Raw genomic sequence first — 23,374 nt, 5'->3', positions numbered from 1 at the left:
TATTTTACAACAAAAAAAATCTGCCATAAAATTGGCATCCTCCTCCTCCTCACCAATAGTTTATAGGTCACTTTTGTGATAATTGATCTTGGTACCGAACAACTCTCCTCAAAGCACATCACTAACTAATTTAAATTTCTAGCTACATTTATATCATTGTTTAGAAAAATCAGTGCATCGCCGGCATATTGTAAACTAATGATGTCCGCTTCGTAGATTGAAGGTAACACCCTCTCTAGTAAGTTTTTTTTCCTGGTTGTCTTACTTAACATTTTGGTGAAAACATCTAGAACAAGATTAAAGGCCAACTATTTTTCATCATTCAATCTAATGCCAGGAGAAGTCCCCCCCCCCCCCCCCCCCCCCCCCCCCACACACACACCCCACAACCCCACCCACCCACCCACCCCGCACACACACACACCACCAACAACAACAACAAAAAACTGACCACTTTTATAATCTAGCCTCTCCATCTCGCAACAAAGTCTCTCGAAGTCAGCATATCTTCAAGGAACTGCCAACTAACTGTATCATATGCTTGATAAAAAAACTATATCATATGCCTTTTCATGATTATTTTTTAACATTTTTAGAGGAAAGGAGAGAGATCCACATTCGAGTAAACTAAGCCATTAGCCTTAGCAACAGATTTGTCAAACTGAAACCTAGACCCACATCGGTGAGGGACATGTTTCACATGCTCTTATGCATTTGAGATCTGATCTGTCCAATAAAAAAAATACAAAGGTGTATATGCACATTAAAAAAAACTTTTTTACGTGTAGGCATTGACCGCCGGCGTCTTGCCAATGCTTGCAAAAGATTACCGACACTACCGGAAACCGGCACTTTGCCGAGTGCCGGAAGCTTTGCCGAGTGTACTTTATCGGGCACTCGGCAAAGACGGTCTTTGCCGAGTGCTAAATAAAATACACTCGGCAAAAAAAAAACACTCGATAAAGATGGCTTTGCCGAGTGTTTTTTTCGGCACTCGGTAAAGATGTATTTTACCGAGTGCCATGTTTCAGCACTCGTCAAAATGCGTCTTTGCCGAGTGCCTTTTTTCCTGGCACTTGACAAAGATGTATTTTGCTGAGTGCCATTTGTTGGCACTCGGCAAAATGCGTCTTTGCCGAGTGCCTTTGTTTTGGCACTCGGTAAAGAGGCATTTTGCCGTATGTATTTTTTTGGCCCTTGGCAAATTATTTTTTCAAAACAATTTTTGAGGCCCTAAATGAATTCAAATGAAAAACTTTTCAACTACAAAGTTGTATAACTTCTCAAGATCTACAAAGTTTATTTTGGTCGTTTCTTCATTTGACAAAACGACAATAACGTTGTTCATAAAGTCTACATCTCTCTCATATCTCTCATATTAGTTTTATAAAAGTAGAAGAGAGATATATAAGATTTGTGAACAATGTTACTACCACTATGTAGGATGAACAAATGACCAAAATAAACTTTGTAGATCTTGAGAAGTTATGAAATTTTGTAGTTGGCAACATTTTGATTTGAAATCTTGTCATGCAAAAACGACGTTTGAATTTGAAAATTTTAAATTTTGAATTTTTCAAAAGACCTCGGATGGAAAAACTTCCTAAATGAAAATTGTAGATCTCCAAAAGTTATGAAACTATGTAGTTGACAACTTTTTTATTTGAAATCATCTTATCATGCAAAACTACGTTTGAATCTCTCAAATTTGAAATTCGAATTTTTCAAACGACCTCGGATGGAAAAACTTCCTAAATGAAAATTGTAGATCTCGAAAAGTTATGAAACTTTATAGTTGACCACTTTTTGATTTGAATCCGTTTAGGGCCTCAAACAAATATTTTACTCTCGGTTTAGTATAATATAACGGAATGACACACGTGATAGTGTAGTGCAGTGGTAGAGCAGTAGACACGCGAGGGAGAGGTCGTGAGTTCGAATCTCGCCGGCCGTGTTAGCCGTGAATTTTGCGCAGAAAATGCAGCGATTTCGATGGAGACGGACAGCCGCTGGCCGGTGGCGGCCTCCCCCGAAAAAAAATTTACTATTATTTTTTGGTTTTTTTCGCATTTTCATTTTGCCGAGTGTAAATCTTTACCGAGTGCTTTTCCGGCACTCGGGTTGCTGAGTGCCCAACAAAAAGCACTTGGCAAAGACTTCTTTACCGATTAATTTTTTATCGAATGCCCTTTGCTAAGTGCAACACTCGACAAAGCCTTTACCAAGCTTTGCCCGATTGCTGCAGGCGCTCAACAAAGAGAGGGTGTCCGCTAGTGCGACGAAGGTGAGCGGTGATTTACCGAGGCAAAGATGATGCAATCATGCACACACGATACATGCATGTACGCCGGGCGGCGCCGGTGCAATGTGCGGCGTGGAGCGCGCGTGGGCCGACCACTGGCCAGACGTGGTAGACCCGCAGCGCGCACCCTCTTTCACGTTTTGGGCACAAACGGACGGCTGAAATGATAGCACGCTAGCTAGGAGCGTGCATTTTGGCCCCATGCACCCCAAGATAAAACACTGCCACTGCAGGGCACATCCATTTCGGTCAGCATACGTCGGCTTCAGTAATTGCCAGCACACAGCCTACTCAGCCTTTGGTCTCTGTGCTCATCAAGCTATCAAACGGGCAAGTTGTTGCACACTTTCTAGGACGGTTTTCGAACGCCGGGATTTTATACATCGTGTTTTTTTTTACGACAGTCAGTACAAAAATTCTCCTACGTGTTCGGCCTTGAGTTTTGGATAGGAGTTTTTAATCAATTCGTCGTCTGTACCATTCATTTTCCTTTTGTAATGTTTGATCAATGTGATTTTAGAAAAGCCAATAACTCATCACGACTAGAAGATGGGGATCTCCTGTTGGTAAGCAAGACAAGATAAGCTTCTTTGTCCCTCCGTGCGCTGTCCCTCTCACCAAGCCTAGTCCTACAACACTACACTCCCTCTCACCAAGTCTAGTCCTACAACACTACACTCCCTCGCACAGCGGCCAGTCGTCTACTCGCCTCATAAGAAACTCAAGAGCGCAGCGACAGCGAGGAGGGAGCAGCAAGCCAGCAAGCAAGCGCCATGGCGGCGTCCAACGGCGAGGGCGGCCACGGCCGGTTCGACGTGATCGTGGTGGGCGCGGGCATCATGGGCAGCTGCGCGGCGTACGCGGCGTCCTCCCGCGGCGCGCGCGTGCTGCTCCTGGAGCGGTTCGACCTGCTCCACCACCGGGGCTCCTCGCACGGCGAGTCGCGCACCATCCGCGCCACGTACCCGCAGGCGCACTACCCGCCCATGGTGCGCCTGTCGCGGCGCCTCTGGGACGAGGCCCAGGCCGACGCCGGGTACGCCGTGCTCACGCCCACCCCGCACCTCGACCTGGGCCCGCGGGACGACCCGGCGCTCGTCGCCGCCATCAGGAACGGCGGCGCCACCGAGGTCGCCCTTGCCACCGCAGCCGGCGGGGATGAGCCGTCGGCGGCGTCCTGGCCGTGGGCGGGCGTGTTCAGGGTCCCCGACGGGTGGACGGCGGCGCCGAGCGAGCTGGGCGGGGTCATGAAGGCCACCAAGGCCGTGGCCATGTTCCAGGCGCTCGCCGTCAAGAACGGCGCCGTCCTCAGGGACAGGACTGAGGTGGTGGACGTCGTCACCGGCTCCAAGCGAGGTGAAGGTGAGCGCGTTTTGTCTCGTGCACTGTCTTCTTCCTCCACCGTACCCAAACTAATTAATTCTCTTGGAAGCATGCGCCATGCGCGCGCCTCCTGCTGTCCTGCATGTGAGTGACCGTGACGCTCTGACGAGTCACTGGCAAGTGGCAAGCAAGCAAGATCGAGTTGGGTGTGACTTGTGAGCTCGATCTGCCTATAGGCTCACACGTTCCTTTGCTGTCACGGATGGCTCTGGCATGCATTTCGCGTCTAACCAATTAATCATCTGCGTAGCGTGGAGCATATATATTGAGTTTAGTCAAGACTCAAGAGCTAGCATAGTTTCAAGTGCTATGCGCAATGTAAAATAGTAAGTCGACGCGAAGGATTTGGACGAGGGGTGTTTCGGGTGCATTTTTATATATATATATATATATATATATATATATATATATATATATATATATATATATATATATATATATATATATATATATATATAGAACTACTGTCCTGTAGCCGGCTACAGAATAACTTATTTTGTAGCCACTTTGAGTTACGATAATTACTATGTTAATTTACGAGATTATAGTAACTCCTTACTAAGTGGTTTAATATAACGTTATGGTAAATATCCCTATGTGTTATAGTAACCCAACTATCGTAAATATGTATTGACATTATGGTAAATTAGTATATAAAATTATAGTAAATGGAGGTGGCTACAGAATAACTTATTTTGTAGCCGGCTACTGAATAGCCTCTCCCTATATATATATATATATATATATATATATATATATATGCCTTATATAAGCTTGTATTTTTGCAAATTCATTTGGAACCTTAACTAGAAGCAAGCTTCAAAAATTTTGAAAATTGTTCGTGTGCTCATCATGATTCATGATCTATAAGTATGCACACATTGACGTCGGTCAATACGCTCCTTTGCAATGTTGGTCTACCATCAAGCAACTCCATTCTCTTTTTACATCATTTTATTAAGAGTACAGACTAAGGAGTAAATAACATCACTGACAAAAGTTGTAGCTAGAACATATGCGTCGTTGTTATAAGTAGCAACATATCACAAAAAATGTACCATCATCACTTGCAAAAGGCAATTTAAACATGTTGTTGCGCCTTCCTCTTTCCTTTTTAATTGGAAATTGTACAACTTGCCGCACCGTATCTTTTGGCACATGATTGCCAATTATTGTAACAGATATTCCCGTTCAGTGCACTCCTTTTGTTTCATAGTATCGTTTGTGGAACCTGTGCCAATACAACACCAACCGACAGTCCAACAAACAAGTCCTTGAATGTTAGCACTATTGTTTTTTTTAATAAAGAAATAAAGTTCTAGCCTCAACCATCCACGAGTACTATTGTTTGCACGGCACAATAATTCAGTTTATCTTTTCTCTCTGCTTTATATACGTCATAAAAAAACATATAATACGAAGTGATGAAAACAAAATCCATGGACTAACTAGAGCTCTGATTCTTTACATACTTCTCATCATGCTCGATCAGGAGAGGGGACAATCTTGGTGAGGACGTCTAGCGGCGAGGAGTTCCATGGCACCAAATGCATAGTGACAGTGGGCGCCTGGACGAGCAAGCTGATCAAGACGGTGACGGGCCTGGAACTTCCCGTGCAGCCGGTGCACACGCTCATCTGCTACTGGAAGGTGAAGCCCGGGCACGAGCAGGAGCTGACCCCGGAGGCCGGCTTCCCGACGTTCGCCAGCTACGGCGACCCCTACATCTACGGCACCCCGTCGATGGAGTTCCCGGGGCTGATCAAGGTCGCCATGCACGGCGGGCCGCCCTGCGACCCGGACGGCAGGGACTGGTCCACTGGCGTGGGCGTGGCCGCCGGCGGCCTGGTGGAGCCCGTGGCGCGGTGGATCGACGCCGTCATGCCGGGCCACGTCGACACCGCCGGCGGGCCGGTCATCCGGCAGTGCTGCATGTACTCCGTCACCCCCGACGACGACTACGTGGTCGACTTCCTCGGCGGGGAGTTCAGCAAGGACGTCGTCGTCGGCGCCGGGTTCTCTGGCCATGGCTTCAAGATGGGACCGGCCGTCGGGAGGATCCTGGCCGAGATGGCCATGGACGGGGAGGCCACGACGGCGGCCGAGGCCGGAGTAGACCTCCGCCCCTTAAGGATCGGCCGGTTTGCGGAAAATCCCAAAGGAAACCTGCTGTAGAATTCATTCAAGGCTGATGGCAATGGCAACCGCGTGGCTTGCTGGATCGGAGACGGGGCTCCATTTCATGTTTTGATGTCAAAGTGTGTTCTTGGCAACTCGTTTTTTTAGTGTCCGTTGGGTTCTTGTATTTTCAAACATTGAAGTGTGCGCATCTCCTCAGTTTGCTGTAGTCTTGCAGACGAATGTTTCAGTACGTATGCATAAAGTGTTCTGCAGACTGCAGTAATAAACTGGTCTGATCAGTTATATTGAATGATAGCAAATCAAGTTCGTTATTGTGCAGATTATTTTCTTTTTTGTCTTTCACATAGCGCAATCACTTGGCGTAGCGACCTATCTTTAGTCAACTATTCATGGAATCCACTTGATCTAAAAAACTATTCATGGAAATCCAGCACGAAAGAGACCTGCCCCTCAGCCGTTTGCCCGATACAGACGGTACATTGCAAGGACAGTGAAGGAACGTGCTCGAATTCAGGTACCTCCAAAAAACACGTCTTTCTGACTGGTGACAAATGAAAAACAGAACAGTTCAGGAGTCAATTGTATTGATCAATGACTTGATGAAGAGATGGGCCTTTGTTCTACTATTCAGTTGATGATGATGATGATGATGGAATGTCTGGTTGATCCTTAGCCATAAGCAGGTCCTCAGGGCCAGACGTTCTGCTTGTTCGATTAGGCGGCATCTCCATCACGATTACAGGGATGGCACAGCAGGTTTCCTGTTGATTTGTCTGTTTATGGTTGGTTGTAGTTTTGTCCTTCTGTACTCAAAGGTTATCGTTTTGCAATTTTTTTTTTTTTGCTTAAAGCAGGTTGAAAAGCCCAACCAAAGTCAGACACATATTAGCCTTGAGAGAGCACCTCCGTGTGTACTAAATATATACATTCAATTAAAGTCTTAGTTTAAATTACAATGACCTATGTCTCATGGCATCATAGATCCTGAATTTGACTTTAGAATTTTGACTTGTCATCGGATCTTTTTCCGATCTATCAATGAAATGACACGCACCTCTCTTGCGCATTCGAGAAAGAAAAAAATGACTTTAGAATTTTGATCTTATTAGTTGTCATAAATATAATTCACGAGTTAAGTTCAATGAAATGACACGCACCTATCTATCAATGAAATGACACGCACCTCTCTTGCCCTAAGCCGGCTCGCATCACACGTTGACTCCAAGTCAGATAGCTGCGGGGACTTGGCGGAATGGTGCACGTGGTTGGATACACACCAGCTGTGACCTGCGATTCAAGCGGTGCCACGAGGCCTGCCATGAAAGGCCGCTAGGCGCTAAGGGCATGTTTGGATTGTGACTGGCAGACAGATTCTTGTCCAGGCAACGATCGTGACCCCAGGCGGACGAAATCCTACGCCTGGGATTGCTTGCCTGGCCAGGCGTTGCCTGGGAGGCTTGAATCCAAACAAGCCCTAACTGTGAAAGTTCAGGTATAGTAGCACCTTGAACGGCTTCAAGGCTTCAACGTTTAGAAAATGCATATAGGAGATATTTATAAAAGCTTATTTCATTGAAAAATTTCAGACATGCAATTCTTGCATAGTTACTTCCCATCAACGAAGCACAGACGACGTGCCGATGAGTCAGTACCTCTGCAAACAAATTCGACTAAAAACTTCATTATTGCCTGCAAGTGTGTGGGACGGAGGAACGTGTATCCTTGTGACAACCATCTATGGGTCTCCAATAGAATACCTATAGACTCCAACAGAGTACCTATATGGAAGACTCATTTTGTGTGTTAGGAGAGATATAACTCAAATGTGAGTATCCTCTCTCTTGGAGACTCATTTGCAGAAAGTGTTCTCTTTGAGTCATGTTGTTTGAGAAAACAAAAAATATGTATTAAACCCTTTACCTGTAGTACTACCAAAACATAGAACGGGTCTTGTGTTTTGGGTAATGGTTGTTGGAGACAGTCTTATGCTGAGTTGCTGAGTCACCACCAAGGCCAAAGTTCGGGTCAAGTCAATATGCGCCACTCTGAGCACGTGAGATGCCTGAACTTCGTCTCTGAAAATTACAACTAGCGCCGTTGCCATCTCCAATCTCCATCCACAAGACCTTGACCAATGACTCCGCAGGTTACTCCAGATCGTGAAAGGAGATGCTCTGTTATTCGTCAGGCATTTGTGGATACGCTCCAGCCTCTAGATATATGGATCAAATGATAAGGTATATGACCCGGCTCAGGAGACGTCCAGGCTTTGCTGTCGTCTCTGTGCCGCAAAGTACTCATAAAGCAAGCATCAGTGATCAAGTAAATTCTTTCCATTGATCATGACTAAGAGACTAAGAGTGAGGGCGGATGTACATGGACATAGAGCAAGACGTGACGTTTGGAAAGACGCAGTCTTGGAGCTATGTTGAATTCCAACATGTTCCTGAGCAACCTTTTGTTACGACCGGACCGTCTACTATTCCACTTCCGCCACAGGAGTCTGAAGAAGGAGCGCAGAATTATGAGCCGCAGCAGGACTCTGGGCCGCAGCTGCGAAGGTCCAACAGGCCTAGGTTGCCCAACCAGCGCATCACAGGGGAGGAATGGACCACGGTGTGAGCATGAACATAAATATGTAATGGCGTGAGGAATGAGAGATCATTGAAGAATATCGTAACAAACACTTGCCTTCTGCAAGCACTCCTCTGATCCCAACCTTGTGCTTTGCTTCCCTTCCTCTATTTCCGTTCCCTGCTACCAGTCTAAACTCTGTATGATCGCTACCCTGGAATCCATGAACCCTGTCTGAGAGCGTAACAAATTGGTATTCAGAGCTGCATTCCTCGGCTGTTCGCTGGTTGGCGCAGAAGACGATCGCCGGAGAATTCCGCTGGAGCCCCACGAGATCTTCCACGATCACTTCACTCGGCTACGCAAGCTGTTAGGCGCCATGGATCCCAACACCAAGCTCATCCTCGACGAACTCCGATCCGTGCAGTCGAACCTCACCTCCCGCATGGATTTGGTGGAGAACTCCGTCGGCAAGCGCGTCGCCTCCCTAGAGGACGACACCAAGGCGTTCGACACTTGGCGCCCGAAGATGGATGCGACCGTGGAGGAATTGCGTGCGGAGGTGGACGCGATTCGGAAGACGGACGAGAAGGTGGAGATGTTGCGTGAAGAGATGACCGCCCTGCGCAAGTCCGTGAGCCGCTCCGTCCTCGACACCTGTAACAGAACCGACCAATTATACGAAATTAAGTAAGAAAATCATCCGCCAGAGCAGACGATTTAGCAAACTTAAGCCCGTATAACCCGGTAGTCCGTGAAATCACGAATGATTTCAAACCAACTTCCATTCCAGCCAAGATCGTAATAAGTTTAGCAGTCACCATCACATATTACATAAAAGTTTGCATCTCAGATACATCAGAGTTTAAACATAGTTATTACAAAACAAGTTCGAATAAAAGTAGCGAAAGTCATTTGTTCAAAACCACACACACTCACACGGAGTTCAAATACAGTGCCAGCGAATGATCATCTCCAACAAAAGCATCAGACGAGACGTAAGGAATGACCATGCCCATGGTCCTAAGCATCACCCATCACAGGATAAAGGCAGTTGATACAGTAGCCGTAATACATCTGTCCATCTGCAACAAGTGGGAATAAAACCCTGAGTACGAGAAGGTACTCAGCTAGACATACCCGACATAACCGAAAATAAGTGACACCAAGGATTATGAAGGGCTTTATAGTAGGGTAGCTGACTCATTTACAAAGAAAGCATTTTTGGCATTTCAAAAACCTTTCTAAAGACTTTATTGCCAAGTTAATTAATTATAACCTGCCGACTAGATTTGCACCTATACTAGAGCAAACATGTGATTAAGCAGATAATGATAACCAATGATCATTAAACAACTTCCATAATGTCATATTTATTATAACTGTCCAATTGTTCCATCAACATTACTACGATGAAGTAACTCAAGTCAAGTGCTCACTATCCAGGAGCGATGGCGATTCGAATCAATTCCTAACCAGCTGGTGATTTATTCCTTACACAAACCTCACTCACCCGCTAAAGTGAGATATTGATCACCGAGTCAACTATCCAGGAGTCTCAAGTTTGCCAGGAACCACATGTACCCGGGGGCCGACCGACTGCACTTTGGTCTTATCATCTCGCCCCCGTGTCCTACCACACCTGCTCCAGCACAGTGCGCTGCGGGCAATCTACTCGGCCCGAATAATCTCCCAGCTTCGCGGTCGGAAGGTACTTTATCCGGCCAGCTAAATGTAAGGCATGCGTTCAACATGACTCAAGGCCCAACAACGGTCGGTCCTTAATCGACACAGACGGAAAGCACTACAGTCCAAAACTCTACAAGTCTCCGTCCGGTCTCAACTTCATTTAACACTTAGTTATACCATGACTTCATAGTCATCCAAGCAGATCCAGGTAACCACCTATAGCTCGCAGGTGATAGGAAATCACCCGACTTCTACCGATCTAAGCCAGCTAAGCATTGACTCGACTATGGATATTAGGGTAACAAGGATATAGTATAACAAAGGTAGACAAGGTATAATGCAGCAACGGTTGCAAACAACTCCTGAACGTAATGCATCAATTAAAGTAAAGCATTTAATTAATAATTGCAAACCGGGAGAAAATGCTCCGAGGCTTGCCTCTCTCGAAGGAGCTTGGGCGGTGATCGGGGCACTCTGGAAGTTCCTCAATGTCCTCCTCGTCGGCTTCGAGCACTTCCTGCGGCTGCACCTCGAGCTGCTCCTCGGGCTCCTTGGGTATGATGACTGGGTTCTTGGTTTGCGATCCTGTATGATGCAATATGCGTAAGCGCTTATGCAATCGGTGCATCGAATGAGATGAATACAATGAATATGTTTGAATGCAAGGTAGTCAACATCATCCAAGAACATATACTACAAGCACATGTCATCTACTGCATTCTCTTCTACTACTAATATGCTTAAATCAACACATCTTATTAAATGCTTCAAAGATACACCAAAGCTTTACTAATTTCTTAATCACACATAAAGCAATACTTGATTAAACCCTAATTAATAATAGGTTTGAATAGTAACATCTATTTTTATTGCTTAGAAAAATCTTAGAAAATTACCATAGCACAGTACTACCCTAAGTAGTCTACCATCAGATTTTCATGGTATTTGAATGAGTGGATTAGCCTACACAAAAATAACAAGCTATGGCATGATTATGAACATGAAAATACTTTGTACTGTGAAAAGTGTCAAACAACAGAGTTAGCATTTTTTCTATGATCTTCATAGCATACAATCACTGTACAAAAATTATCACATGCATGTTTTATACAAAGTTTGTTCTCTAGCAAAAATAACAAAAATCAGCCATTAAAGGCACTTGAACTACACCTCAAAATTTTTCTTCAGCACATGCATGAGACATATTTTTTCTAGGAAGTACATTACATAAGAAGATTAACAAACTTGAAAATCATATTTTTCTAAAGCTTATAGGTTTTTCTACACATTTTTTAAGTTATCAGCAATATCCATGATTAAATAAAGTTCTACAGAAAAGTATCTCAAAAATGACATGCAATAATTTTCCCAAGTAGATCTAGTGATAAGGAACCTAGCAAAATTTATTTCAATAGATTTGGAGCAATTTTGAGTATCCAAATCATTTCTCTTTTCAAATAATAAAGAAAAACTGAAAATAAAACATCCTATTGCTACTGGGCCGGCCCGTGGGAACCAGCTGGCCCACGGCCACACTCGGCCTGCGCGGTCCGAGCGAAGGGAAAGAGCGGCGGCCTGGCAGGGGCTTTGGCCCACGGCCACATGGCCTAGCTCGCCCGAGGCGAAGGCCATGCCGGCGCCGAGACGTTGCGGCGGCGCGGCTCGGCCAGCGGGGCCGGCAGCCATTGCTGGCCGGGTCAGGGCAAGCGGATGAGCCTCTGAGGTTTGCGAGGAGTCGGTGAATGCAGGCAGGCAGCTAGGCAGGGTGGAGAAGGGGAGGAAGGGGGAGTTCCACGGTGGCCGAGCACGGTGGCGCCGTGGCCGACGTCGGCGAATCACGAGAACGCGCTACCTTGACTCAAAAGATGGCACAACCGTGAGCACCAAGTGCTGGAGAGCGAGGTGGAGCTGCTGATGCTTGATTGCTGGCCGTGGTGGAGGAGGGGCGGTGAATTCACCCGGCGGCTGCGGTGGCGCTCAGTGGCGAGCTGGCTGCGCACGAGAGGAGGGGTGAGCATGGGAGAGCGAGAGAGCGGGCGGGATGGAGTGGAGAGGAGCGCAGCGTGGTCGATAGGTGTAGGCAGGCACATGGGAGCGGACGCAGGCCGGCTGCGACATGCGGCGGCGTCGACGGTGCATGGCCGCCACGCGGCGGGCGTGCTTTGCCGTGGTCGGAACGCGGCGCGGGCGAACGGCGCGACACAGCGCGGTCAGCAGGCCAAACGCGCGTGGGGCTGGGCTAGGCCAAGGCGAGGCACGTGGCGCTGCAGGAGGCTCGCTGGGCTGACTTTGGCCGTGGGCCGAGAAGCGAGGCAGTGGCCCGCGAAATAAGAAAAGCCTTTTTCAAATTATGTTTTCAAGAGATTTTCAAATACCAGTTTTCAAATATCATTTTGAGCAAGAAAATGACATCTTTTGAAAATGTACCAAAAATGAAAGTTGATTAGAAATTAATTCTCTACAACCTTGCTTTTGTAACCAAAGTCCAATTCTATCTAGATTTTGAATTATAAAATCAAAGTCAATTTTAACTCAAAACCCTAATTTTTTGGGAATTATTTTTAAGGCAAAATTTTGCAATAATTTGAATACAAACTTTGCTCCAAAAATTACGCTAAATAATTCTAGATGATTTACAATCATTGCCAAACAAGTTCTACTAACCTAGTAAGCATAATCAGGGCAAAACAACTCTAAACAAATGTATGCAACATTCAGGTTTCACGAGCATGTTTCATATGTTTCGAGGCAGTGTTTCAGTTATTGTTTTCATGATTAGGCATGTATGATGAGGATGCTTGATGATGCATGATATGCATGATTTGCAGTGCCTAAATGCTGGCATAACATCGGGGTGTTACAGCCCTCCCCCCTTATAAAAATCTTGTCCCGAGATTTGGGTTACGAACCATTTGTTATAAAAATCTTCATAAGCTTTTTGTAGATACTCTCCCGTTTCCCAAGTTGCATCTCCCTCATCATGATGATCCCACTGTATCTTGTATGTTTTCACCACACTATTCTGAGTAGCACGTTCTTTAGTGTCTAAAACACGGACCGATTGTTCACGGTACACCAAATCTGATTTGAGTTGGATACCTCGAGGTTCTATTCTTTCCTCCAGAACATGCAAACATTTCTTGAGATGTGATACATGGGAAACTGGGAAGACGGTACTCATTGTCTCAGGTAACTCTAACTTATAAGCTACCGGATCTCTTTTTTCCAAGATCTTGTATGGTCCTACGAATCTAGCGGCAAGCTTTCTTCGGACTCCAAACCTTTTCTTCTTCATTGGCGTGACCTTTAGATAAACATAGTCACCAACTTCAAACACAAGGGGTCTCCTTCTTCTGTCTGCATAACTTTTCTGATGTGATTGGGTCGCCTTCATATTTTGCTGAATAATATGAACTTTCTTCTCGGCTTCTTCTACAAAGTCAATGCCATAATACCTTCTATCTCTAGTCTTGACCCAATTCAATGGTGTTCTATATTTTCTGCCATACAAAGCTTCGAATGGAGCCATCTTGATGCTTTCTTGATAACTATTATTATAAGAAAACTCAGCTAATGGTAACCATGACTCCCATGATCCTTTAGAAGACAATACACAGGCTCTTAACATATCCTCCAAAACAGCATTCACTCGTTCAGTCTGACCATCTGTCTGAGGATGATAAGCGGTACTACGAATCAAACTAGTTCCTAAGCCTTTGTGTAAATATTCCCAAAAGTGAGCCGTAAACTTTGAGCCTCTATCAGATACTATGGTCTTTGGTATACCATGCAACCTCACAATTTCTGCGATATACTTCTCGGCATATTGAGGTGGTCGATATTCTATTTTGACAGGCAAGAAATGAGCGGTCTTGGTAAGACGGTCCACAATTACCCAAATCGAATCATGTCCCTTTTGAGTAGTGGGCAAACCCGAGATAAAATCCATACTTATATCGTCCCACTTCCAACTAGGGACTGATAAGGGTTGCAACATACCGATAGATTTCATATGAATAGCTTTCACTCTACAACATGTGTCACATCTGGCAACATATGCTATAATTTCTTTCTTCATTTCGGTCCACCAATAACGAGGTCTTAGTTCTTGATACATCTTACTACTTTCGGGATGGATAGATAGCTTAGAAAGGTGAGCTTCATCCATGAGTTTATTCCTAAGCTCTCGATCCTTGGGAACCACAAGACGGTCGTCAAACCACAACACGCCATGTTCAGCCACTTTAAAGTGCTGAGACAGCTTTTCTTTGATTTCCTCTTTGATGTGGAATATTCCCTTATCGGTTTTCTGGCCTTCTATTATCTTACTCTCCAAAGAGCAACTAATTTTAATACTATGTAACACAGCAGGATGCATCAGATCGAACCCATCTTCAAGTAATGGCTGCACATTCAAGTAATGTGACTTTATACTCAAAGCATCTGCCACTACATTGGCTTTTCTAGGATGATATTGCACCTTCAAGTTGTAATCCTTGATTAATTCCAACCATCTGCGCTATCTCATGTTTAGCTCTAGTTGGGTAAAGATGTACTTAAGACTCTTGTGATCTGTGAAAATGTTGCACACATTACCAAGTAGATAATGTCTCCAAATTTTTAGGGCATGTACAACTGCAACAAGTTCAAGATCATGTGTTGGATAGTTGACCTCGTGCTTTCTCAATTAACGTGAAGCATAAGCAATGACTCTCCTTTCTTGCATAAGAACATAGCCCAATCTAGTTTTCGATGCGTCGCAAAACACATCAAATGGTTTCTCGATATCTGGTTGTGCTAGAACAGGAGCAGTGGTCAACAGTTTCCGCAAAGTGTGGAGAGCTGCTTCACACTCTTCTGTCCACACAAACTTGTGATCCTTCTATAGCAGACTTGTCATAGGTTTGGCAATCTTCGAGAAGTCTGGTATAAAGCGACAGTAGTAACCGGCTAGTCCTAAGAAACTTCTAATCTCAGGAACTATGGTTGGTGCTTTCCAATTCATAACCTCTTGCACCTTACTTGGATCGACTGAAACTCCATTTTCTGACAGAATGTGACCAAGGAAAGGAACTTTCTTCAACCAGAATTCACATTTGCTAAACTTAGCATACAGTTGATGATCCCTAAGTTTGGTCAAGACAATTCTCAGATGCTCTTCATGATCCTTCTCGTTCTCGAAGTACACCAGAATGTCATCGATGAACACCACCACAAACTTATCTAATTCTGGCATGAAAACTATATTCATCAAAAACATAAAGTATGCAGGAGCATTTATCAAGCCAAAGGACATGACAAGATACTCATACAACCTGTATCTGGTGGAAAATGCAGTTTTCAGTATATCCTGTGGCCTAATCTTGATCTGATGATAACCGGATCTCAAATCTATTTTTGAGAACACCTTGGCCTTAGCTAACTGGTCAAACATAACATCAATATGAGGTAATGGATACTTATTCTTGATGGTTACAGCATTGAGTGGCCTGTAATCTATGCACATTCTCAACGTGCCCTCTTTCTTCTTCTTCACAAACAAGGCGGGACATCCCCATTCAGACTTGCTTGGCCAGATAAACCCCTTTTTCGATAAATCTTCTAGTTGCTTCTTCAGCTCAGCTAGTTCATCTAGAGGCATCCGATAGGGTCTCCTTGAAATCGGAGCTGTTCCAGGGATTAATTCAATTCCAAACTCAATCTCCCTATCCGGTGGAAGACCAGGTAGCTCATCCGGGAATACATCCGGAAACTCATACACTACTGGAATCTGATGAATAGGAATGACTACCGTAGCACATATAACACTTATAAGGTCTGTTCTCTGAGGCAATGGTACTTGGAAAGTACCCTCACCCAGGGGATCCTTAAGGGTAAGTACTCGACTTCCAGTATCTATGACTGCTCCCCAATCCTTCATCCAATTCATCCCTATAATGACATCCAAAACTAGTCCAGGCATAACTATCAAGTTCACTTGGAACTTTCTGCTACCTAATTCAAGGGTTGCCCCTCGAACCATCTGGTTGGTCAAAACATCAGCCCTTGCTGAACTTATACGGTAACCATAACCCAATTCTGTGCATAGTTGTTCATATTTTTGTGCAAATACTTGACTCATAAAAGAATGCGATGATCCAGAATCAAATAAAACAACTACAGGGTTTTCGTTGATAGGAAACTTACCAGCAGTGACGGGCTCTCCCTCAGGAATTTCATCTACAGTCGTACTATGCACCCTAGCATTATAAGTCTACTGCTTCTTCTTGGGCGGATACGGACAAAACCTCGAGAAGTGGCCGGGTTGATCACAGTTATAGCAGGGTCCCCTCACTGTTCTAGTAGATCCCACAGCTCCCTTAGAACTGCCTTGTACCGCAGTTGTGGCTGCCTTGTTGGGTTGTACTGCCATCTTGTAAGGCTTCCGGGGTCCACAGAAATTCTGACTTCTCTGCTGAGGTGGCCTAAACCTCGTGCCAGGTGCCGATGGGCGATATGGAGGATGACCTCCCATAGGTGCTCTAGCTTGGGATAGACCACCTTCAAGGGCTCTCTTGCACGTCTTGGCTACGGTGCTGGCATTGTTATTCTTCTCCTACTTCAGACAGTCGCTGATGAAGTCATTGAATCTGACGCGGTTGTTGGTACCCACATGCTTCATCATTTTTGGATTGAGTCCCCTCTTGAAACTGGCGATTCTCTTAGCATCTGTGTCAACCATGTCGGGAGCATAACGACACAAGTTGTTGAAGGCATGCAAATATTGCGTCACAGTCTTGGTGCCCTGATTCAACACCAAGAACTTTCCCAACTTCATCTCGGTCAGCCCGGGTGGAATATAAACTCCACGGAAGGCCTCAGCAAACTCTCTCCACGAAATCTAAGCATTTGGAGGGAAGGTGGTGCGATGGTGCTTCCACCACATTCCCGCTGGTCCTTGCAACTAAAGTGCAGCATACTCTGTTTTCAACACCTCAGTCATCCTCAACACACAGAATTTATCTTCCATAGTGTTGATCCATTCCTCAACATCGAGTGGCTCTGTTGCTTCCTTAAATATTGGCGGCCTGGTGTCCATAAAATCTTTGAAGCTGCTATATTGGTTCACTCCAATGCCACCACCCTGATTGTTACCGCATTGAACATTGTTGGCGATGGTGCGTAGAAAATCCTCCATGTTCTTCTGGGATTGTTTCGCGTTGCGCTAACTCCCAAACAACTATGCGAGGAACATCTCGGGGGTAAATGGGGGAGGAGGTGGCAAATGCGGTTCATGGAGAGGCTCATTGTTGTTGCCGTGGTTTCCACCACCACCACCGGTCCCCGCACCATTAGCACCGGTCTCAGCGGCCTCATACGTGGTTCAGCGAGTGTTTGTCATCTGCATATTTCAGCAACAAGTAATGATTGAGTGAAGCTGTAATAATTGCGAGTGAAGGAAAAATTATGCCGTACTAAATTTATTAGAGAGAATAAATTCATACAATAAAACAGAGGCACAACAATCGCATCTCAATTAAAACAACATCACTTAATCAAATTACTTCAACAGCAAACATCGCGTCCATACAACCAAATTGCCAGCATATATACACTGGACTTTTATGCGTTCAAATATCGCATTCGTAATCAAGTTCCAACCCCATGCCAAGTCTCATAAGTTCGACGCAAACACATTAGGTTACATGCCAACAAAAGAAAGGTCATCGTGACAGGACCTAGATACTAGCGCAAGGCAACTAGCCTACTCCTCGGGGCCATCGTCGGGATCAGAGACGTCACCATCGCCCCTAGGTGAAACTACAGGCTCGTCCTCATTGTCGTCATCGATGTCCATGCCAGTGGCATCTGGTGGAGCATATGGGCCAACCCCATTGTAGAGCACGTGAAACTCCTCATGCAGGTTGCCGTTGTATTCCTCTAGCTCATCGACCCTCTACAGCAGAAGGTCCCTCTCGTCCTAGGCTTCATTCCTTTCCTGAACCAACTATCCAATCATGCGGTCTGCATTGTTGTTGGCTTGAGTCAACATATGCACCCGCTGCATAGCTCTATCACCACTCTCAACTGCCTGGTCTCGCTGTAAGTTCATATCAGCCAACTGCTCCTACAAACTAGCTATAGCACATGCCTGTCTCTTCTTCTGCTTTCTCCCCTTGAGCTTATCCTGACCACGTAAGCCAGTCAAAGTCTAGTAAGTACTCTCGAGACCCTCATACGCTCTGATGGCGGTGAACATAGCACTCATAGAATGGTTGTCGCTAGCCTGTCCCTCAGCTGGACCTCTAACCAAGGCACTTCCCTGAGGCTGAACCCAAATGGCATCACGAGGATCATCCCTAGGAAAAGTGCTAGCTAGAGCTGCTGCAAGCTCACTGGGAAATCTGCTCATAATATCCCTGATGACATGGAAGGCTGCTCCCTCTGCACCCTCAGCAGGAGTGCGACCCTCAAACTCCAAGTCCCAACCATCCCAATCTAGAGCATCCCCGAGAGTAGGAACCGTGATCTCTACCACTGCGAGTCCATCCTCTGCTAACTGGCTCTCATTCCAGGAGTACACCGGTTCTTGACCCTCTGGGTACCCCACATCATAGAGCACTCTCCAAAGCAAAGTCAGCATGCCAAACTTGCTCAAGAAGGTGTCCATGGTGCGGTGCTCCCTCAGGGCCAACGGACATCGAGGTGCTCTTCCTCCGGTGGACTTACGGGCGGTCTGCTTCGTGTAGGCCATCTGTAGCAAAAGTTCTTTTATTACCCCGGGGAAACATATTTTAGGTGATACAACTTTTATCAAAATGAGATAATCAATTTATAAGGGGAGGAATGCATGACATGAATGAAATGCACAAGTAATATGATGTATGTACGTGCCGTACGTTCTCACAAACTTATGAAATAAATAAGTCTAGCGACGAATTCAGTGGCATACAAATGATCTCTCAAATACGTAACTAATACATTCTACACGATAGCGTTGTTATGTACCTGCAGAAGATTCATTTTAGCCCAATTCCCAATGAATGCATAAAAGCAGTAAAATTTTATCTACATGCTCTACACGAATCCCCAGATACGTGTATAACGGTAGTAACTATCCGAACCATCGTCCTATTGATGGCATCGCCTCAATAGACAGAAGACCCATATATGAGATACCTTTGTAAAACATGCGTAGAACATGTAATTACTCCAGCATCCTATAAGCATTCACCCTAGATCGGCGGTGTATCCGATCATGCTCTCACAACTCACACTTACCAAGGCGTAGAAGCAATTGATCCATACATTACCACTCAAACAAGTGGCACTCATACAATAGCACGCCACATGAGCGACGAAAGAGAAATATGATGCAAGAACCCCAAGTCTGTACTTAATTAAGCCACCTAAAGTCCTTAACTGGGCATAAAGGATATGACCACTGGCACACTTTATAGTTTGAAAATCACGTTTTCCAAATGCCTTTTTGTTTTAAATACACTTGTGAACAGTAACATGCTAAACCATGCTCTGATGCCAGCTGTAATAGAACCGACCAATTATACGAAATTAAGTAAGAAAATCATCCGCCAGAGCAGACAATTTAGCAAACTTAAGCCCGTATAACCCGGTAGTCCGTGAAATCATGAATGATTTCAAACCAACTTCCATTCCAGCGAAGATCGTAATAAGTTTAGCGGTCACCATCACATATTACATAAAAGTTTGCATCTCAGATACATCAGAGTTTAAACATAGTTATTACAAAACAAGTTTGAATAAAAGTAGCGGAAGTCATTTGTTCAAAACCACACACACTCACACAGAGTTCAAATATAGTGCCAGCGAATGATCATCTCCAACAAAAGCATCAGACGAGACATAAGGAATGACCATGCCCATGGTCCTAAGCATCACCCATCGCCTGATAAAGGCAGTTGATACAGTAGCCGTAATACATCTGCCCATCTGCAACAAGTGGGAATAAAACCCTGAGTACGAGAAGGTACTCAGCTAGACTTACCCGACATAACCGAAAATAAGTGACACCAAGGATTATGAAGGGCTTCATAGTAGGGTAGCTGACTCATTTACAAAGAAAGCATTTTTGGCATTTCAAAAACCTTTCTAAAGACTTTATTGCCAAGTTAATTAATTATAACCTGTCGACTAGATTTGCACCTATACTAGAGCAAACATGTGATTAAGCAGATAATGATAACCAATGATCATTAAACAACTTCCATAATGTCATATTCATTATAACTGTCCAAGTGTTCCATCAACATTACTACGATGAAGTAACTCAAGTCAAGTGCTCACTATCCAGGAGCAATGGCGATTCGAATCGATTCCTAACCAGCTGGTGATTTATTCCTTACACAAACCTCACTCACCCGCTAAAGTGAGATATTGATCACCGAGTCAACTATCTAGGAGTCTCAAGTTTGCCAGGAACCACATGTACCTAGGGGCCGACCGACTGCACTTTGGTCTTATCATCTCACCCCCGTGTCCTACCACACCTACTCCAGCACAGTGCGCTGCGGGCAATCTACTCGGCCCGAATAATCTCCCAGCTTTGCGGTCAGAAGATACTTTATCTGGCCAGCTAAATGTAAGGCATGCGTTCAACATGACTCAAGGCCCAACAATGGTCGGTCCTTAATCGACACAGACGGAAAGCACTACAGTCTAAAACTCTATAAGTCTCCATCTGGTCTCAGCTTCATTTAACACTTAGTTATACCATGACTTCATAGTCATCCAAGCAGATCCAGGTAACCACCTATAGCTCGTAGGTGACAGGAAATCACCCGACTTCTGTAACACCCTAGGTGTTTGGCTTCTACTAATTGCATGTCATTTCATAAACATGTGCATTATCCATGTCATCATGCCATTATCATTGAAACATTTCATTGCAACATTGGGTAAATTGCTTGTTTTGATTGTTTCATCACATGTGATCAATTGAAATGGTATAACAATTTTGTAAAATGGTTGATCATGGTCTATTACACCTTAACTACACTTAGGTTACTTGTTTGGACATTGTTCATGTAGATCAAAATGACCAAAATGCCCTTGATTGCATGTTTGACTTGAATTGACCCTAGGAGTGTCATAGTTTGACTATTTAAAAAAGTCCAACTTGGAAGCTTTGCATGGCTGTACACTCTTTACAAAAGTTGTAGCTAATTTAGCAAGGAACAAAAGTTGTTTTATGGTCAACTCATGAAAAGGTCTAGAACATGGTCAAACATGGCCCACAAGTCAGAAGTACATGCTGATTTCATATTCAGCAAATTTTTCTAAGTCCTAAAGTGTAGTACAGTTTCGTGTACACATGTTTGGATCCATGTATCTCCCTAACCGAGCCAAACCAGCTTGAGCTCCAATGGAAAGAGTTGTAGTTAACGTGTAGATGAGCAACTTTGTTAACTACGGCATGGTCTAAATCACCACGGATTAGGAGTTGATGATCGTCGAATATGTGCTGTCAGTCATCGTCGATAAACACTGAATCACGTTTGTTTTCAGAAAACGTTCAGTCGCCGTGGCCGACCGACACAGAGTCTTGACGCCGCGTGTCCGCCACTCGTCGCCGGCCTTCTGTCGCGCAGGCCACGCGCCGTTGATGTCCTGGCGTCGCAGCCGCGCCTTGAAGCCACCCCGCGTCTGCCCGCTCAGTCGCCGTTCCATTTCGCATTTCCCCCTCCTTCCTCCGTGCGCACGGCGACCAGAATGCCGAAGCACCACCGAGCCATTTCCCACCCAAAACCGAGCACCATTGCCCGATTCGTCCCTGACGTAGCACCACCGTGAGCCCCTCCACGTCCGTGACCCCACCGCCACTCCATTTTCACCTCAGGTAGCTCTCACCGTGAGCGCGGCCCCACCGGGTCGCCATGACCACCGCTGGCTGAGCGCGCGTGTGGCCGTGCTGCTTGAGCCCTTTCCATCCCTTTCTCCCCCTTGCGCTGGATTCTGTGAACCCTACTGAAGCTCATAGAGTCGGCCATAAGGGCCGAGACGCCTTGCCTTCGCCGGAGCCGGCCGTGCCGTGGCCGAGCGCCGCCGTGGCCATCGCCACCCCCTCTAGCCACTTCCTTAGCTGCAATTGATGGTTTCCCTAGGTCTGCTAGGATGAGGCGAGCACGTAGACACCCTTGCCTTCGCCGGAGAAGCTACCGGCGATGAGCTTCGCCGCCGTCCCCTTCTCCTCCCCTGCCTGTCTTGCTGACGCGCGGGTCCTCCCTGTCAGCCGTCGTGGCTGAGGCGGGAGCCCAGCATGGGCCACGTCACGTTGGGCCGTGCCAGCGCATGAGTCACGGGCCACCGTGATTCTTCGGGCCGGCCCAGCTGTGGCTGAGTTTTGTTTCCTTATTTATTTTGTTTTATTATTTCACAGATTTGTATTGATATTCAAAAAATTGTATTTCTTAGTATATAGATCCAAATGCCATGGTTCTAATTTTTGTTGAGTTCCTAGTATTGTCTAGTATTTAACAAAAATAGTATATGAGCACATGTTTTAGAAAAATAGGATGAATTAAATAGGAGTTTGAAATGTGTTTTTAGAAGCATGCAAACTTGTTTGAATTTTATCTTGAGTTTCTGTGGCCCAAAAATTATGAAATTTTGTGGGTCCTCTATTTTGGTTTAGTAGAGTCTCTGGTTAAAATTTCAGAGCTAGTGCATGTGTAGTTTTTAAGTTATAGAATTTCCTTTTATTAATGGGTGGATCTTGTGTGAATTTTCATAATTTTTCTATAGATCCAGTAAAGGTAAAATTTGGTGGGTACTATTCTTATGCTAGAATGATGCTAGGAAAAATGTGAAATCTGTTGCTTGACACTTTTCATTAGGATTTCTTAATTATGCCATTTTAAGCCAGTAGGCCTTATCATTTTTGTGTAGACTGTTATACTTACTCAATGGCTTTGAAATTTTTATGATGGTCTATGTGCAGCATAAGATAGCTACTGTAATTTTTGTAAATTTTTATAAATAGTTTTACTATATATTGCTTTAATCACCTAATTAACTAGATAAATTAGAAAAGGGTATTAAATGATTTATTTAGAAGTTGACACTATACTTTCTGATGTTTATTAGGTATGCAAAACAAGTTGGTAAACTTGGTTTGATCAAAGTATGCTTTTGCACAATCATTAAATAATTAAGTTAGTAACCCCGTCATTCTAGACAGATTCTAGGTTTGCTGGAAATTGATTTAGTTAACATAAGAATCATGCTTTGATGTTTACAAATTTTTGTAGAGAATTTCATAAGCTT

The 23,374-nt window shown here is 44.8% G+C and overlaps 2 protein-coding genes across 2 annotated transcripts in view; both read left to right on the top strand.

Annotated features, from left to right (window-relative positions):
• Positions 1–2,970: 2,970 nt before the first annotated feature.
• LOC136546530 (probable sarcosine oxidase) lies at positions 2,971–6,145 on the top strand. The gene is made up of 2 exons (XM_066538506.1): positions 2,971–3,664; positions 5,178–6,145. Exons 1-2 carry the CDS (start codon positions 3,076–3,078, stop codon positions 5,858–5,860), a joined length of 1,272 nt encoding a protein of 423 aa, XP_066394603.1. The 5' UTR covers positions 2,971–3,075; the 3' UTR covers positions 5,861–6,145.
• Positions 6,146–8,780: 2,635 nt separating this feature from the next.
• The window catches only part of LOC136547610 (uncharacterized), a 30,063-nt gene continuing 15,469 nt past the window's right edge, over positions 8,781–23,374 (top strand). The window contains exon 1 of the mRNA XM_066539568.1: positions 8,781–9,060. Coding sequence (XP_066395665.1) covers positions 8,781–9,060 — 280 coding nt within the window. The remainder of the gene's footprint in view (positions 9,061–23,374) is intronic.

Source organism: Miscanthus floridulus, chromosome 3, assembly GCF_019320115.1.
Source record: "Miscanthus floridulus cultivar M001 chromosome 3, ASM1932011v1, whole genome shotgun sequence".
NCBI lineage: Eukaryota > Viridiplantae > Streptophyta > Magnoliopsida > Poales > Poaceae > Miscanthus > Miscanthus floridulus.
The sequence above is the reverse complement of the archived record's forward strand: the minus strand, read 5'-3'. Positions and strand labels throughout refer to the sequence as shown.

What these genes read in the sequence shown, in the direction of transcription:
- LOC136546530 (XM_066538506.1), top strand. Translation starts at nt 3,076, where the DNA reads ATGGCGGCGTCCAACGGCGAGGGCGGCCACGGCCGGTTCGACGTGATC. An exon ending in CGGCTCCAAGCGAGGTGAAG is followed by an intron (nt 3,665 to 5,177) that starts GTGAGCGCGTTT and finishes ATGCTCGATCAG; the next exon opens with GAGAGGGGACAATCTTGGTG.